The sequence below is a fragment of the Mya arenaria genome, chromosome 5, assembly GCF_026914265.1.
Source record: "Mya arenaria isolate MELC-2E11 chromosome 5, ASM2691426v1".
In the NCBI taxonomy this organism is placed as follows: Eukaryota; Metazoa; Mollusca; class Bivalvia; order Myida; family Myidae; genus Mya; species Mya arenaria.
This window is the reverse complement of record NC_069126.1, coordinates 75,124,790-75,143,868: the sequence shown is the minus strand read 5'-3', so window position 1 is coordinate 75,143,868 and position 19,079 is coordinate 75,124,790. Positions and strand designations below refer to the sequence as shown.

Genomic DNA, 19,079 nt, shown 5'->3' with positions numbered 1-19,079 from the left:
ACGAAAACCACAGTACGCCATTACTATTGAACAGCCGTGCATTCAATGGACACAAATTATGTGGTCTTTATTTGGTAGCAGCTCACAATTGAGTCCTTAAACAATGGATTATTAACAGAGGATAGCATTCCCCGTCATATGAAGTGTGCTGTATGGATAAACTCTATCGCGTTTTGCAGATTTCCTTATTACAAAATTAACGTGATGGTTTAGAATCAGGATAGTGCTCTAGCAGGGACGTGGCCTAGGTCACGTGGTCTGAACGTATTTTGCGCTGTTTCTGCATTTAACAAGTTTATTTTGCAGTGACAGGTCATTGTGTTGGTTGTCTCATATATTTTTGACAGAGCTAGACCGACAAATTTGAAGATTATACGCGCCATGACCTGGATTTTGACATTTGAAAAGCACAAGTAAACCTCGAGAGTAATTCTACAAGTCACGTGTTTTTGTTTGGGTCATATTTATTGATCTTTTGTACTAGAACTAGATTTCAGCCAAAGAACGTACTGGAAACTGTTTTATATGAATTTATTTGATGTTATTATCGATAATATTCAACTGTCATCCAGAATTTAATTGGTGTTGCATAGTTTGCATGATGAAACCTAAATGTCAGGTCCGTTGTCCTTGAGACTATGTTGTATTGCTACAATGGCTCCAGCGCTGACGGAGACAAATGGTCAGTCACGAATACAGTTGTCGGGTAGCCCACCACCTATTGTATCAGACAGCTTGATAACTAAGGGAAACTGTTCTGTCAAACAGAGTTCTAAACCTATTTCACATTCTGTTGATATTAACACTTTAAAAACAAGAGTTGGAGCAGAATCTCAGCACCACAGAGGCTTGTTAACACCTATTCACGGAAACGGGCTGCAGGAGAGCTTTCTGGCCAAAAACGTCAAAAGGAGTCTCAATCAACTAGGGTTGTCAGACCAGATACCCGATATTGTTAAGCAGAACGGTGACGAGTCAGCGGACAAATCAGTTATAGTTGGAAAGAAAATGAACCAACCCTCTAACGGAAATGGACCAAACGGTACTGGCCGCAAATTTATGAAGCAGACATCTTTGATAGAAGAGAAAGCATTGAATGGACATGCAAGTGAACTCAGTGCAATTGGTGCTGTAAAACAGATACATTATATAAAATCAATTCAAGATGGCAATAAGAGGACTGTCAATTCAACGAATGGCACTGTGTTGAATTTGAGTAAGAGATCCAACATGTGTCAGACAACAGAAATTGCGAGTTGCTCTAGTAAATCTACGATTCCATCATCGTCTGCAGCCAATCCGAGTTCTGAAATCAAACTGAAAGTAAATTCAACTAGTAGTTCCACGACTCAAAATGTGGAGACTCTTTTAAACACTGATTCAACAAGTGTGGTACAAGACTGTGCTATTGACTTGGAGAAAGATGCAAGCAGAAAACAACATCTGCTCGAACGGAGGAGTCAGTTTTTGTTGCGCAGATTAAGGCGTTTACAGGGGCGTCAGTTAGAATCACAAGTTAAGACCCAATTAAAATCATTTGTGGACTTTCAACATCAGAACTTGCAAATCCTTGCATCAAGAGCAATAAGACCTTTCAATGATCTACCAAATACTTTCTTTAACAGTAATGATATAAAGAACCTCTCCACTTCAAATCTTGTAGCTTTAGTCAGAAAACTTCAAGCACCGCACAATGACAAAAAAAATCACAAAAGTGTCCTTGTCATGGAAAAATCAGTATCATCAGAATCCGAGAGAAAAGCTGGTCAGCTCCGTACAAATGTTCGCCACTGGAACATGGCTGTTGATGGTGAGGCTACAGAGAGCAGTTCAGGAGGAGAGAGCTGTGAAGAGTGGGAGGATTGTCCTGTAATCTCTGATAAAAAGGCACCAACTCCTTTGTAAGTGATGGTAGTGACAAGATAAGTAAACTGTGATTTCAAATTGAAAGTTGATTTACTGCTTTATAGTCCCATTTTTGACTGGAGAGTCTGATTCATGTATTTTATCAGACTTGGTATCATTTTCGTTTCAACTGCAAAGTAAATTTTGTTGAATTCAATAGTATTCATCTTGTAAAAGTATGTCCTATGAGATAGTAATTTGGTTCAAGTCAGTCAGTCCGTGTGTATATTGTATTATGTATATGCTGATTTCATTATATCTCCCCCATTCATGGGGAGACATATTGTTTTTGCCATGTCGGTCAGTCAGTCTGTCAAGACAGTACGCCACACTTAATTTTCGCTCAATAACTATAGAATGCTTAGACCCAGGACTTTCATACTTGGTATCTGGTTGGTCATGACTAGAAGATGATCCCTATTGATTTTGTGATCAGTAGGTCAAAGGTCAAGGTCGCAGTAATTTTGAGGTGAAAAATACAGTTTCCGCTCAATAACTAAAGATCCTTTGGGTCCAGGAACTTCATACTTAGTATGCTAGTTGTTCTTGACTAGTAGATGACCCCTATTGATTTTGAGACCAAAAGGTCAAGGTCGCAGTTATCTTCAGGTAAAAAAACAATAGGTTTGCAGTGACCTTAAGCTTAAAAATGGTTTCTGCTCAATAACTAAAGAATGCTTCTACCCAGGAACGTCATACTTGGTATGCTAGTTGTTCATGACGAGTAGATGAACCCTATTGATTTTGAGATCAGAAGGTCAAGGTCGCAGTGACCTTGAGTTGAAGAAACGGTTACCACTCAGTAACTCAAGAACGCTGGCACCCAGGAACTATCATACTTGGTATGCAAGTTGGTCATGACTAGTAAATGACCCCTATTGATTTTGTGATCAGTCTGTCAGTCTGTACGTCACACTTCGTTTCCACTAGATAAATAAAGAACGCTTGCACCCAGGAACTTCATGATGACTCCTCCTGTTTTTGAGATCAGTAGGTCAAAGGTCAAGGTCGCAGTAGATGTTCACTATTTAATGCGGGTGAATAAACCAAATTTCACTGTTGGTTTGTCTCCAGTCCAAAATTACAAATTTCATGTCCATCATTTAGTTTTTCTCAGCTACGAGCACACAGTAGGGGAGACTAGCTCTTTTTCAAAAAAACAATCTCTAGTGTATACCTCCTTTTCATCTGTTGGCCGGGAGAGTCTACAAACTATTTTGTAAAAGCATTAAATTGCTTATCATTGCATTTATTTATTTTGGTACTTCAGGTACAAGAGGGCAGAATGGAAATGGTCTGTGGACCGGGCAGCTATTGTGGCACGCTGGACCTGGCTACAGGCCCAGGTATCCGACCTCGAGTACCGCATCCGCCAGCAGAGTGAGATCTACAAGACAATCCGTAGCAGCAAGGGAGTGGTCACACTTTGTGATCCTCCGGTGGGTCCTGGGGGTGATGCAGGGACCTCTAAACAGCCGGATATGTCACCTGCCAATGTAGCCTCTGTGATGATAAATGTGAACAAACAAGCATCAAAGTTGACACAGTCTTTGGGGCCTGGGTTATCTCCTGGGACTCCTCAAAGGGTGATGTTAAATGATCATTTAAGTAAGGAGGGATCTTCTAAGTCCTTAAATGGCTACATTGACTCCCAATCTACTCAGACTTCTACGTCAACAAGTACAAGTACCAGTGACGTTCCTTCTAGTGTGAATGCTTCTCCAGATCTCAGTGGACAGGCGATTGATGCCTCATGTGCCGCGGCTCGATGTAGACCTGTTCGGTTTTACAGAAAGCGAAAACTGTTGCGGACGTTAGGCTTGCATCAAGCAAGCCACAAAGCTGCTCGCTTATCTAGTGTACATTGTCAGTGTTATCCCCCAGTACAGCCTTGCCCAATGTGTGGTGGTCGATACAACAACGTTCAGAAAGTGGACACAGAGGGCATGCCCATTATGGAGAAGGTGTCTCTGCTTGATCCCGCGTTCCATCCAGTTCTTTCCTTTCCTCAAGGTACTGTTTACATAGAAGAAAGGCTATTCATAGGAAAAATAAGTTTGTTTGCAGTGGCCCGACGTGAGATTTTAGTTAGTAGGGTCGGTCGGTGGGAAATGTTTTTGAGAAGCAGCATTTTTAGCGTGTCCATTGGACTACTGCAAACAGTTTTAACTTATAAGGATGGCCTTATTGTGTGCATGAAGTTGCTAAATACAGTAATGATTCATGTCAGAAAATGGGGATTCCCATCATCCAAAATGTTTGTGGTTTTACAGTTGATGCAATGATTAATTAGTCATTTATTCAAATTTGTAAACTTAAGTTTTGTAGCGATAGATCATAAAAATGACAGTATCCTTTTGAATGAGAATCTTTTTTACTAGTGCTTGAATGAGAATCTTAAAAAAATTTACTAGTGCTTTACATATTATTACAAGCCCGGTTATATAAAATCCAGAATTTGAGCAATCCTGGAAAGCATTTTACTGGTTATGGGCTTGCTTATATTTCTACCACTGAAAATCAATTATTCTTGACCAGTTATGGTTATTCTCCCTTCTAAATGAAATTCTAAATGAAACTTTAAGGTAATTCCTTCAAAGTTATGGAGTCTTTATTTAGCTTATACCAGTAATTCATAGAGGATAATTGTTTGTTTCAGTTTAAGTAACACTGTAGCAACCCCAGACCATTTTTTAAAAAATAAAATATAGCTGTATGCAACATATTTCACCAAGTGAGCACCAAGGTTATATTTCACGAGTTGTGAACTATTTACTTGGGCCTAAAAAAAAAAATTGTTTGGTTAGGGTTACATCCTTTTCAAAAATAGGTAGGGTAGGTAGGCTTTTTTTATTTTTTTATTAGGCTTTATATAAGAATGTCATTTTCATCATTGGAGAATGGTGTTAAAGTTATCTTCTATATAAGCAATTAAGGTTTTAAACTACATATTGAAAAGCAAAAAAAAGAAAGAAATTTTTTTTTTTTTTTTTTTTTTTTTAGTTTTTCATTCTTTTTTTCAAACTGACTATAAAAACGTTAGGGTCGGCGCCTATTCCGTAGGTAGGGTCGGGTAACCCGAACCAAATGTATTTTTTTAGGTCTTATTGTGTTCATGAGGTGATATATATTAGCAATCTTTAAACAATTTCTATTAATTGATATTTAATTGGAAAATCGAGCATGATTTCAACTAAATGACATCATTCTAGAATCAAAATTAAATAATGGCATTGTATTTTCTCCCAGGATTGTATGTGTTTGTTACCATTTGTTCAGTGAAAAAGTTAAAATTGGCGAAATCATTGAAATCATATTTCGATTAACTTGAATGTTTCAAACAGTCAGTTTTTCGAGATATGATCCACTGCTATATTTCGATAATTCACCAGAAAGCATGAAATAAAGTCTTATTGATTTTCAAGATATTATTCTAGTGTTTTGTCATAATATATGTTTCATTCATTTGGACTGGCTGCAAATGGCAATTATTATTGATTGTTTTTGTTATGTAATCGCTGAAGATATTTTTTTGATTTTCAGAAAAATTAATCTTGCAAACAAAGTATCAGTTAAATGTGTCATTGAATGTTATTCAAAGATAAATTTGCTAAAAAAAACTAGATATAAGTCTTTGAAAACAATTGAAAACAATTAAACGTTTGTCAAGTATGTTTAAATGAATGGTGTTCATATACTTCCTCTTAATATTTTAAGACTCTGCCCTTGATTGACTTGAATGAAATAGTTTTACTTGTTTGTTTACAGAAATTGGCTTGCCATTACACTTTGAGGCATTACTTAAGAGTGGAGAATGGCAATCCTCCAAGTCACAACCGAAAGTTACGGTCCGCACCATAGCTGCGGAGAAAAGGTAAACTGTTCAAGTGTTTATTATAGTTAACATCTTGCAATGTACAATGTTGCAAGTTTCCAACTGTTTTCAAATTTATTTATTGATTTCTAGTACTTGACCATGTTAGAAGTTGCGATATGTGTAAATGTACTACTGTAGGGGAATGGGTACAATGTATGATTCCAGAAATTAAAAGTCCATTAAGATTTAAAAATGATATTCCTATGGATTATGAGACACTCACTCTGGCCCCGTCTTCTTGAAACTTCTTAAGTCCCTTATAACAGGATTAAGCTAAGCTCACTATTTTTGGTTTTCAATAAATTAGTGTTAACTTCTTTAAGAGATTTTATACTTAAGATAGGATTTATCTTCATGATGATCAGAATAAACCAGTTTTTATTTATCAAAATTAAGTATGTTATTTGGCTTATTGAAATACGCTACTTAAGCCTGTTAAGCTTAAGAAGTTTCAAGAAACTTCTCGAAACTTAAGTCCTTTATAACAGGATTAAGCTAAACTCACTATTTTTGTTGTTCTATAATGTGCTTTATATTTACTTCTTATAGAGTTTTTAGAAATTATATAAGAAAAATCTGTACCCTAATTAGAAGAAACCATTTTTATGCCACCACAAAGTGGCGGCATATAGGGTTGCCCTTGTCCGTACGTACGTACGTACGTACGTACGTACGTACGTACGTCCCGAAGATTGTTTCCGATCTAATTCTTGAAAACCGTTTGTCCAATCCTCACCAAACTTTAAACACATGTTTGTGACCATAATATCTTGATCAAGTTCGATAGTCATGGAAATCGCTTTAGTCATTTAGGAGTTACGGCCCTTTTTTGCCAAAAGTACGTCCCGAAGATTGTTTCCGATCTAATTCTTGAAAACCGTTTGTCCAATCCTCACCAAACTTTAAACACATGTTTGTGACCATAATATCTTGATCAAGTTCGATAGTCATGGAAATCGCTTTAGTCATTTAGGAGTTACGGCCCTTTTTTGCCAAAAATACTTCAAAAATATATGTTTCCAATCTAATTCTTGAAAAGTATGTGTCCAATCCTCACCAAACTTTACATACATGATTGTGACCATAATATCTTGATCAAGTTCGATAGCCATGGAAATCGCTTTTGTCATTTAGGAGTTACGGCCCTTTATTTGCAAAAAAAGACTTGAAAAATACGTCCCGAAGATTGTTTCCGATCTAATTCTTGAAAACTGTTTGTCCAATCCTCACCAAACTTTTAACACATGTTTGTTACCATAATATCTTGATCAAGTTCGATAGCCATGGAAATCGCTTTAATCATTTAGGAGTTAGAGCCCTCAGATTATCCTGAATAATCATTATGGCTTATTTTCTGTGACAAAAAATCGAAGTGGGGGCATCCGTGTCCTATGGACACATTTCTAGTTTCATTTATCAAAATGTATTATTAGTATGTATTTTGGCTAATTAAAATAAGCGACTTTTTGAAGTTTGAGAAATTGGGGCCAGATGATTATTTAAGATTTGAAAATGATAAAAAGTACATGCACACTTAATTGCACATTGCCTGATTTGATACTTGAGGCAAATGTTCACTTAAATATATGAGAGAATGATGTTTAGCATGAAAGATTTGTTCTTGTCCCACATTAAGATTATATCTGAAAGGCATTTTATCCATTTCCACATTTATTTCCTTCTAATAAGTACAAGAGTCTGATATTTTGTTGTAGCAATAAGCAATTATTAACTTTTTCAACAAAAACTATCATTTTTATGTTATTTGTAGGAGGCAGAAGCTGCTCAATGCCCAGATGAAAGACCAAATAAGGAAAAATAGAAAGCGTTTCAACAAGACTCCAGCAGCTGTCCTGTTGTCTTCAGCAAGTGAGTGGTTTGAGAATGATTGACTATTTATATACCGGAACTATTAGTAATTAGATGATGCAATTTCAGAACAAACTTGAATAAACTTGCATCAGAACTTGTGCTTTTTATTCTGACTTTACTGATCATTTATGATTTACATACGTTTAGTATATACATGTACTTAGTATAACATGTTTTGATTTATATCGCCTGCATAGCATGGCAAACATATGTATAGAAATCCTTTTGTATAGCATCGTCATTGTCTGGTGGGTGTCACACTTCATTTCTGCCCTTGACTTGTCATCAGTGTTCTCAATAAGAACCGGCTGCCGGCCAAAATGGATGGTTCAAATGGCAATAGGGCCGGTTCAAATCGGGAAAACTAAATGAATTTTCAGTAGAATAAGTAGAAGCTGGTTGTTTACTTTACTATTTGAGACGGTTCAACCCAAACTTATTGAGAACCCTGCTTGTTATCCAATCTTTATTAAACTTGTTCACAATGTTTATTGGCAAACTATCTTGACTTAGTTTGATCTAGTCATATCACTTTTTACCCAAATGTTTTGGCCCTTGAATTGTTAAAATTGACCAAATTCACATTCCAAAAGGTGGGTGCTCACAGTGAGCAACAAACCTTGTGGCAGATCTTTTTCAAATGATCTTTTTATAGCATATATATAGGTCTTGATTGGAACATTAATGCTAGTGTCCTTTTTTAATTACATGTTATTTTTCAGAGCTACGCAGCAAGTATGAAGGTAAATCTCCGACCAAGGCAGGAAAGAAGGTCACCTCAGACAAGCTTCGTCGGAAAGAGTTGAAACGAAGGAGGGCTGCTCAGCTGGTTGCAGGTAAAGATAGGTTAATTCAATCAGTACTACCTGTATTCCCTATGTACCGGTATGAGCGTGATGTTTACAGGACCAATATCATCATGTATCATAGATATAAAATCATCAGTTTTAAAGGTTTTGTGTAAATTACAGACATAAAAACTGAAGTATATTCTGTCTTACACACAGTCTACATGTTTGTCAATATTCCTCCCATCAGCAGCCCAGAAGCGTCCTCTGCTACCAGGAGAGGATGGAGAGTTTGGTTCCCATGGCAGCTCTCCCCAGTACCGGGATGGACTCTCACACAGTGCTTCATCTGCGTCACTAAAGGTAAGCATGATCTGTTTGTTTCTGAAATCATTTGATAATTCAGGCCTCGAAAATTCGTTTTTGGTCAATTGCCCTGCAGGGCGAGTGAACCTGAACATCTACCTCCTTGCATAAAAATTACTCTACCTTTTCAACAAAATTTTCAAACGAACTCAGGGAACACATTAGCTAGTTTTGCAGCCACTCTAATTTACTATCAAAGATGATTAACTTTGATCCTCTTGATTATCAAAACAGTGTTCTTTTACCCAGTCCCGGCCACTTACTGCTGCGTGATTCATGCAAGAAGAAGTCGGTAATCAGATTGTCTAATACCGTCTTATCATTGATTATTAATTATTAAAACATTTTATTAATTAATTTAATAGTAATTAGATAATTAAACAATAAGTTCTTTGTTTTTTCCAATTTCCTGAAGAAAGATATACAACATACAATTGATTTAACAGTGTCTGCGTTTGACCATGTTCATTCGATAAGAAAATGTACTAAATTACTTGTCCATCATGAGGTCACATGTCCAGTTTCGATTTGACTGTTTACATAAGGTATTTTAATTATGTTTTTCACAATCATTTCCTTGTAGAAATTACTAGGATTAATATTTGAATATGGAGAATCTTAGTAGCCGGGGCGAACGAGTGTGATTGAATTCTTCGACCTCCGTATTCACTCACAAATGTGAGTGGGCAAGTGGATTTGTCGAGGCCTGTTATTTATGTGTACTTACCCTAGATGTATTTCAGAAGTTCTTGCATTGCCATTTTTAACACCAATACAATCATAAGGAAAATATTTTTATTTTTTTTAAAGATTCTTGATAGATGTTTATTACTAAGACCCTTCACTGATGAGTCTCTGAAGAACATTTTCTATCTATGCAGCCAATTGTATGAAATCAGTTAACATTTTTGGTTTGGTCAATTTAAAGCATTTTTTTATTAATTGGTCAATATTGAAAGTTCATTAAAAATCTAAATTAAAAAAGACATACACAATTAGTTGAGAATTGATAATTTTTAAACAAATAGATGCAGTGACTTTTAAATGTCAGTGTATTGTTTGTCAAAAACAAGTTGGGTGCTTATTACTGGTCAAAATCCTACTACCATTGAATCCTGTATTTCTGCAGGAGCAGAAGGAGGCTCGTAAGAAGAGGTTTGAGAATGCGTACGACATCAACAACATCGTGATCCCCTACAGTATGGCCGCCTCCACGCGTGTAGAGAGACTGCAGTATAAGGAGATTCAAACACCAAAGTGAGTGATTATTACTAATAGGGACATTCTGAACTAGATAATCTCGCTTGGATCTCCTGAGCACAGTTAGTGAACAGTCTTAAACTGAATAAACATTAAATGAAAATGATAATATTTTTGAGGGATTTTAAATATATTTTTGGGTCGAAGGGATGCACGGCAAGTTGAAAATAGGTGTCCCTAGCCAGTAGCTAGTAAAGGATCAGTAGCCTTTAACAGACTTGTACAGTTTTAAAGATTGTCTTTTTTCAGACAGTTGCATCAAAAAAGTAGAAAGTTCATAGAAACAATTTTAAATGATAAGCAATTACTATTTCAAAAGTGTTCTAAATCTGCTTTACCCTGCTTTTGGCTTGAAGCCCTTATTTCAACCAGAACGCCAGCTACATCTATTGTGCATAATTGACATCTCTCAATTTAAAAAAAAGAAAAAGGGACTCATTTCTTTCTTGCATCAGGGAAATCTCTGACAATAAGAGGACTGCAACCAGGCGTCAATGCTTATCCAATTAAGGCTTCCCTGTTGTTGTTTTTTAAATAAAAAAATCTAGTCAATGTGAAAGCCTTGATGTTGTTGAAGATGCTGGTGTGAAACCACATTGACATGGCCATAACTGAAAAAGCATTTTCATGAAACTGGCAACTCATGCTAATACTTTGAATTAACAATTGTCAACTTTTTTTCAAAAACAACAACAGACAAGTATTGACATATGCATACAGTTCACTTTCACAATTCTAAGTGAACTCGGGGTATAGAGTCAATCTAGATACAAGAGTATTGATAAGCAAAATAAGGTGGTATCTTCATTTGAGGCATGTGGTTTCTGTTTATTCATTCAAGTGCAGTTCCTGTAACTTGTTTGTGTTGAATGGGAAACTATACTTGCTCTTTTTCAAATTGGTAAGTAGTTTTATTAACTTGTCAGTTTTTCACAGAAAGAAAAAGTGGAAGTGTTGCCATAGCCTTTGTGACATTGTTGTCAGCATTGTCATTCTGGCTTAAGCGATTGTTGAGAAATGTTCCTGTTTAACATAAGTATCGTGGGGACAAAGGTCATTTCTGATAACACTGTTAATTAACAGAAAATTATGTATAAAATTGCACATTTTACGATACAGGTGGAGAGAGGTGGGGTCAGAAGCAGCTGAGGAGCAGCCAAGTACTCCTGATGGTACAGACAAAGAAATGACGGAGGTAAATGGTTATATCACCCCGTTCATGCCTCCAACTTGACCATTGGCCATTGGTCGAGGACTGGCCTAGCTGTAACCTCATACTTTTCCATGTCAAACCTTTCTATAGTTCCAAAATGGGATCTATTTTCTGATTTTGATGAAATTTTTTAACCCGTTATTTAAATATCAAGTCTACTGTTTCATTTGATTAATTTAACAATTAACATCATATATACGTTGAAAGGTTAGTAGATGACCCATCAAAAGTATTGATCAAGACTGAATAAAAAATCCTGAGAAATAGACTAAAAATATAGTTAAAAGCCTGGACAAGCAGCAATTTGTTTTGGGTCATCATGACAAACATTTCCCAGTCACATGTTGTGGTTGGAATGATGAACAATGACTGTTTTGGAATGGGTCATCTCCTTTTGTCTTTTACAACCTTATGCAAGAAGTATCAAGTAGTACCAGTGACACAGAATTTTTTGTAAACATTGTTATTCAAATCCCATTCTGTTTAGATCATTCCAGGCCTTCTTTTTAGACAGCAAGGCGGATAATTGATTTCTGGGTAATGTCACAAATGCAAAATAAACACCAAGATGCATTTCAGTGGAAATTTGGTGAGATCAAGTGAATAAATTCTTGTGTGAACAAGGAAATCAACTGGTAATGCATGCACTTTCATTGATCTGCAAAACACTTAACCCATGATATGATGTGTGTATTCTGTGTCAGAATAGCCTCCATTCATATTTTTATGCCCCCTTTTGAAAAAAGTGGGGTATATTGTTTTGCACATGTCGGTCGGTCGGTCGGTCGGTCGGTCGGTCTGTCTGTCTGTCGGTCGGTCGGTCGGAATACCAAATGGTTTCCGATCAATAACTTGAGAACGCTTTGACCGAGGGACCTCATACTTGGTATGTGTATTGGTCATCACCAGCAGATGAACCCTATTGATTTTGAGGTCAGTGGGTCAAAGGTCAAGGTCAGTGTGACCTTTACATGAAAAACGGTTTCCGATCAATAACTTGAGAACGCTTTGACCCAGGAACCTCATACTTGGTAGGTGTATTGGTCATGACCAGCAGATGAACCCTATTGATTTTGAGGTCAGTGGGTCAAAGGTCAAGGTCAGTGTGACCTTAACATGAAAAACGGTTTCCGATCAATAACTTGAGAACGCTTTGACCCAGGGACCTCATACTAGGTAGGCTTATTGGTCATGACCAGCAGATGAACCCTATTGATTTTGAGGTCAGTGGGTCAAAGGTCAAGGTCAGTGTGACCTTTACATGAAAAACGGTTTCCGATCAATAACTTGAGAACGCTTTGACCCAGGAACCTCATACTTGGTAGGTGTATTGGTCATGACCAGCAGATGAACCCTATTGATTTTGAGGTCAAAGGTCAAGGTCAGTGTGACCTTAACATGAAAAACGGTTTCCGATCAATAACTTGAGAACGCTTTGACCCAGGGACCTCATACTAGGTAGGCTTATTGGTCATGACCAGCAGATGAACCCTATTGATTTTGAGGTCAGTGGGTCAAAGGTCAAGGTCAGTGTGACCTTTACATGAAAAACGGTTTCCGATCAATAACTTGAGAACGCTTTGACCCAGGGACCTCATACTTGGTAGGTGTATTGGTCATGACCAGCAGATGAACCCTATTGATTTTGAGGTCAGTGGGTCAAAGGTCAAGGTCAGTGTGACCTTAACATGAAAAACGGTTTCCGATCAATAACTTGAGAACGCTTTGACCCAGGGACCTCATACTAGGTAGGCTTATTGGTCATGACCAGCAGATGAACCCTATTGATTTTGAGGTCAGTGGGTCAAAGGTCAAGGTCAGTGTGACTGTAAGCTGAAAAAAGGTTTTCTGATTGTCCATATTTTTTTAATGCATGCACAGATGATTGGGATTGATGTATAAATGTTTGTATAGAAATGATTTTCTTTTATGTTACTATTTTAGTTGGGCATTTATTTGCCTTCTTAAGTTATCATAAGTAGATGACCTGCCTCATATGCATCCAATGACAAATCAGCTGTCATTTCAGTCCATGCATATTTCATTCAATTGTCCAAATATTTCTGGCAACTTGGCGCTCAGGGGGCATAATGTTTGACAAACATCTCTTGTTAATATCAGCATTAGTTGAGGACATTAAGAAAAGTCCATCATCTTATGATCTTGTGTCACAGGCCATTTTTGGAAAAAGTATTTGCACTCTTACAGTGGTCTTAATAAGGGCTGTTTCATTTTAACATATAACCCCCGCGGGGAGGCACTTTTAAACTATACCACCCCCTTACAGAAACAAGTTTACTCTTTTGGGGTCATAGTCAGCAAAAATGACACACACCCATTTACTATTTAAATGATTGCCTTCCCCCAGTGGGTTATATGTTTCACTGGAATAGCTCTAAGTACAAGCCTGCAAGCCCTGCAGTGGTAAAATGCTTATTCGGGGATGCTCAAATTCTTCATTTCATATATGCCAATCCTTAATATAAGAATCAGGCTTGTTCATCCAAAACAGTAGAAAAAAAAAGTTTTTACCGCTGAAATTCTTGATTGGGTATGAAAATCCCACAGTAAAATATAAACATTTTGAATTTTGCATGGGGAATGAGTCAAATTATCTGACTCGTGGCATGCCTAGAACAAGACCTGAATCTGTTTCACATCGGAATTATGTATTACTGTTGTTTAAGTATAAAATGGATGGTAAGTGTTTATTGTCGTAAAATATCTAGAGCACAATTTCAGTGCAAACTTTAATAAAAGTGCTGAATGTTTTCTTAGTGTTAAGTATACACATACAAAGTGTGATACATAACTGAGTGCTGTTGGTATTGACAAGGCCTTACACTTTATTACGTATCAATTTATGTGTATATCTTTCAGGAAGAGGATGTCTCCGATAGTGCTTTCCTTCAACGACACGAGGCATCAGAAACTGATGAGAGGAAACGATTCAGAAGCTTTGTTACATACCCCCCTTCTCGTCGGACACGATTGTCAAGAGAGAGCGAGAGTAATGCGCTTGACGGATCGTCCGAGTTCGTCGGAGGTATGGCAGAGTCGTACGGAAGCTCGTGTGATATGATGGCTGGTTTAAATGATAGCCGGAGACGGAGTGGCTCTACGTCAACATCCCGTAGGTACAGTTTTGCAGATGAATATCCGTGTTCCAGCTTTGAGTATCAAACTGAACCATTCCAACCAAGGGATTTTCCATTGCCTGAAAATACTTACGAGGATATGAAAAAAGAGCAGATTAGTGCTCTTAAAGTGAAGCAAAAGTTTCGACGGGCAAGAACTTTTAAAGTTCAGAATGATCTTGCCACTGAGTTTGTTAGTGGGGACTATGATGAATCGGAAAATCAAGAGGAAGTGGCCTTCGTGCCGCCATCTCCTGAGTATTCGGGCTCGACGGACTCGAATGTGGACGATTTTAACGATCCAGAGTGGAACGAAAGCCCGAGTGAGAGAAGAGCGTCAGTTGGAAATAAATGTAACAAGAGATGATGCCGTTAATGATTGTTCATTTGCTGTAAAAAATGATATGGTATTGGAAAGTGGAGAGGTAATGAAGGGAAATGAAAATCTGGTCAATGAAGTGATGCTAAAGTAAAGGGAGAAAACTTGTGTAAGGGTTAGGATTGGAGATGACTCAGATTCATGATAAAAGGTCCTGTGATTGATTTAAAGATGGTCCAGAAAGATGTGATAGTGAAGACTGTATGCAAAGAGGCGAGGAGAGATCAGACTACCCATGTCTTTGTTAGTTGATGTTGTAATATTAGTTGACAGCACAAATTAGGTGTGAAAGATGGAGATTGTGTTCCATAATCAGTTAAGTAAATTCTATGTAGGGCAAAAAGTCTTAAGAAATGTATGGTCATCACCAGGTTTTGATTTTTGTATCGATGTTTTGAGATGTATAAAGTGCATTTTTGAAGATGATAAGATGATATGCTATCACATTGTTGTATAAGATCATTATATATTGCAGGTGATAATGATTCTCATTTAATCATGAAACCTACTTGCATGAACTTTATTCTTTGTGTTTTGAACAAAATCATGTTATTGATTACGCAGAAATACCAAGATTACTTTATCATTTTAATAGTGAAATTAATTGCAATACTGGTTTTTGAGTTGATCAGGATGTTGGCATTGCAATTGTTAAATGATCGTTTTTGTTACAAAGCACTTGTTTTTGTTTGTACTAGCATTTTGATATCTTTTATAGATCTTTATTCAGATGTAAGGAACATTTTCCAAGTTTCATTACAATTCATAATTATGTGATCACTGATTAGAACTTTTAACAAATTACTTCAAAAACTTGTTTTGTATTGACTTAAAATATTCCATGTAAATAGTTCTGTAAATAATCATTAATAGTATGATAATGTGTATATAGGCTAACTCTATCACTTCAAACAGATCAATCATCATTATCCATGTATCACTGTTTTATCAGCCTTTTTAAGCTCATCCAAAGAAAAAAGGTGAGGTATTGTCATTGCCTTAGTGTCTTGGTTGTTTTCTTGCAAGAAAGATCACCTGGCCAAGGTTCAAAATTTGTTCAAGGTATTGAAATGCAACTTACTACACATAATACCATAGACAATACGCACTCGTAGAGCAAGGCCTTCAACTCTGGCATTAATAATTATTGAGTGATGCTGTTTGGTTGACCAGAATAAAAAAAAACTAATGCCCATTGCATTTACTCCATGATGCTCTTGTTCAGCTTTTTTGAATGAAACATTTTGAAAAAATATGCTTTAATTATAAGTAGTTGTATTTGTTTACAATTTAATATGAACTAAGATTTTTTCTCCAAATAGTAGGAGCCACTTCAAGGCATTATTTACATTTTAATTTAAAACAATCTGGAATTCTGTACTACTGTTGAAGATGCATCTGAAAGTTCTTGTATCAAGAATTCGTTCACTATTCTTTGCTACAAATAAAAGAGAAACGCACTGTCCGCCAACCAATAGCATACACATGGATGTAATAGTAATCAACCAGTTTTGAACCTAGTCTGGATAAACATTTCATCGCTTTAAAATTTGGATGCTATAATTTCACATGAAATGTAATTGTTGAATTTCTTTATTTTGTTCAACCATGCCTTGAAATCCTTTTAAATAACATTTTATTTACACTGTGCTATTTAACAAAAAGTGTAAATAAAACAGCGCTGAACTGCGACATTTGCTGCAATAAAACATTCATCATCCTTTCGCCACATAAAAAGGCATTATACATTTGTACATTATATATATATATGGTCATGATTATCTATGAATCTTCTAGCATATTTTCCAAAAAGTTCTCTGAACTCTTAAAAAAGGAATAACGGACCTCCATGGTAAATTTTGCACTTGAAAAAAGCTACAAAATTTCATACATTTGCTCTGTTCGTACTAATTAATTAACTCCGGAGATTATAAACTTGACTGGAAAAAAATGTTGAAATAGTTGTTTTATGTATGTTTTGGTGACACTTTTCTCTCCATAAAGTTCCTTTTTGATTCATACACATACATGTGATTTTAATGCCAGAACTTAACACCAGATAAACTTACCTATATTGTATTGAGTATACCTGTTGTTTTGCATTTTCCTTTTGTTATATATATTGTTGTTAATTGTGATCAAATCAACACCATTGAAGTGCTATTATGTATGGACTTGCTCCTGTATTATTAGAGCTCTCATTTGAGTATTGAACTAATTCAAGAATCTTTCTTTAAATTGTTTTATTGTTGTGTTTTGGATAGAATTCATTACAGTTGTAGTTTATAATTTAATTATTTAGTGAGAAGATGTCATTCTTAAAAATAATATTTCTATAAAGTCTAAGATAGATCTATCAAATTATGAAACGAAAATATATGCTTTGATGAATTTAATCCTTTTTTATAAGCCCGAGGTCTTAAATACGTATCAAAAAAGGAAAATAATTGACTGACATACCTAGATAAAGTATATATCGTATGTATAAAATCTAATGACTTTGTAGAACTAACCGTTATATTATATATGATTTGCCTTGTTACTTACACTGGTGTGTAACGAAGATTGTTAACACTATGAATGAAAATTAGACAGTAGCTATTCCTGTGCAATTCAATGCTTCAACATTAAACTACCATGGAGGAACACTTCGTTTGTTGTTTACTTAAGGATGAGTACTGTACAGCATGGATACAATCCGGATTCAATTTTGTCCTGATTGCTTTCAACTAGGGATGCAAACGAATGGCAAAATTGATATTCGAATATTCGATAATTCTTTCGATCGAATATTCGATTACCGAAATACAATTATTTTGGAAGATATAGTTAACTACATTTATTATTCGCTTAAGTATTAGTCGGGGCAATTTATCCCTACTTTGTCGTAGCCCGTACGCGCGGCAGACCCCGATATTCCCTAAATGTGCCTTTAAAAGTTCAGGAAGAAAAAAACAATACATTATAAACAAACAACAAAATCGAATAATTTCAATTCCGCTGCTTTTATATGTGTAAACAATATGAAATCAGATGGATTCCTAGACAAATAACGTTTTGCGCCAACGGAAGGTCTTTCCGTAGGACAGCAGCCTCATTCTGAGATTGACCTCTAAATTGACGAAATATAACTGGAAAACCCAAACCAACTAGGGAACTAGTAAAATAATAAATGAAAACATATATGGATTTGACTCACCCAGTGTTAAATAATAGAGGAAATATATCCTAAAACGCATTACTATACATTTTCAACTAATGGCCTTTTCTTGTTCACGTCTGTGGTAAGGCCCTTTATTATTTTTACCTCCCGTATAGCTGATATAGCCTTTTCTTGCATCAGTATCGTGCTCTCCACTGTTACCTGGTACCTTTTTTATACCTCCATTGATTGGGGGGGGGGGGGGGGGCGGGGGTCTAGATATGCCCTTGGTCCGTCCGTGATTCCGTCGTGGAGTATTATATGCGAAATTGGGTCGTTCAAATCTCCAAAAGTATTAGACAGAGTCTCGAAACCTTGGGGGAGTGTTGTTGAGATGATGAAGATGTTTTCAGCTGCATAGAGAAAGGGGATAGTTACGGCCTTTCTATTACCTAAAATAGGCATTTTCGATTTTTTGTCATCCAACGCTCCAAAACTATAGGTGTTGACGCGCATTTCCGGCCGTTGCTGTCGGTATATTAGATAAATGAACAGCACAATTAAATTCTTGCATAAACTATATAGTTTAAATCAGTGTTCATTGATAAGGTCGAACTTCTCAACATAATTGGTGATTGCTTTTGTAGGTTCATACATCTATTTGTTCATACACTTATTTGTGTAATGTTTTATCTATTGGTGTTTTACCAGTTATCTTTTTGTGGCTATCGCAAACATCACTAGAGAGCCGGTTAGTGTAGCTCAGAATGAAAAGGTCACAGGTGACAGTCGTGGGCACATTCAAGCCTGTTTTAAGTATTATGATATTTAGCTTACCGAAAAACTTTCGCCAATATTACCTAGATATTAATCGCAGAAATTAAGGGTAATCATCTACGTCAGTAATATGTCGCAACCATAAATGGTGAAGTTCTACACATATTTCAAGTTTTCGCATTCAACTTTCCATACAATTTTGCAGTGTCATACGTGTGCGGACGACTTATTTTCAAAATTAGTAGGAGGAAGTTGTCGAAATTTTGATCAACCGAATGAGATATATTTATTGAAACTTTCAAACAAAGGAGTTTGGCCCCGTTAAAAGATGGGTAGAAGTTTCGACCCGTAGGCGATTCCTGT

At 36.3% G+C, this 19,079-nt stretch overlaps 1 protein-coding gene across 2 annotated transcripts; it reads left to right on the top strand.

Moving 5' to 3' along the window:
• LOC128234260 (KAT8 regulatory NSL complex subunit 1-like) lies at positions 1-17,443 on the top strand. 2 transcript variants are annotated; one of them, XM_052948380.1, is made up of 9 exons: positions 1-1,901; positions 3,176-3,918; positions 5,674-5,779; positions 7,554-7,651; positions 8,377-8,490; positions 8,696-8,805; positions 9,938-10,065; positions 11,188-11,263; positions 14,162-17,443. In XM_052948380.1, exons 1-9 carry the CDS (start codon positions 613-615, stop codon positions 14,783-14,785), a joined length of 3,288 nt encoding a protein of 1,095 aa, XP_052804340.1. In that variant the 5' UTR covers positions 1-612; the 3' UTR covers positions 14,786-17,443. The 2 variants fall into 2 exon arrangements, with proteins under 2 accessions (XP_052804340.1, XP_052804339.1); XM_052948379.1 differs by having other exon boundaries at positions 8,693-8,805.
• The last annotated feature ends 1,636 nt before the right edge of the window (positions 17,444-19,079 follow it).

Excerpts from the sequence above, each read along its gene's own strand:
- LOC128234260 (XM_052948379.1), top strand. The coding sequence starts at position 613 with ATGTCAGGTCCGTTGTCCTTGAGACTATGTTGTATTGCTACAATGGCT. Across the intron at positions 1,902-3,175 it reads AAAAAGGCACCAACTCCTTT|GTACAAGAGGGCAGAATGGA; the intron begins GTAAGTGATGGT and ends TTGGTACTTCAG. Across the intron at positions 3,919-5,673 it reads AGTTCTTTCCTTTCCTCAAG|AAATTGGCTTGCCATTACAC; the intron begins GTACTGTTTACA and ends GTTTGTTTACAG.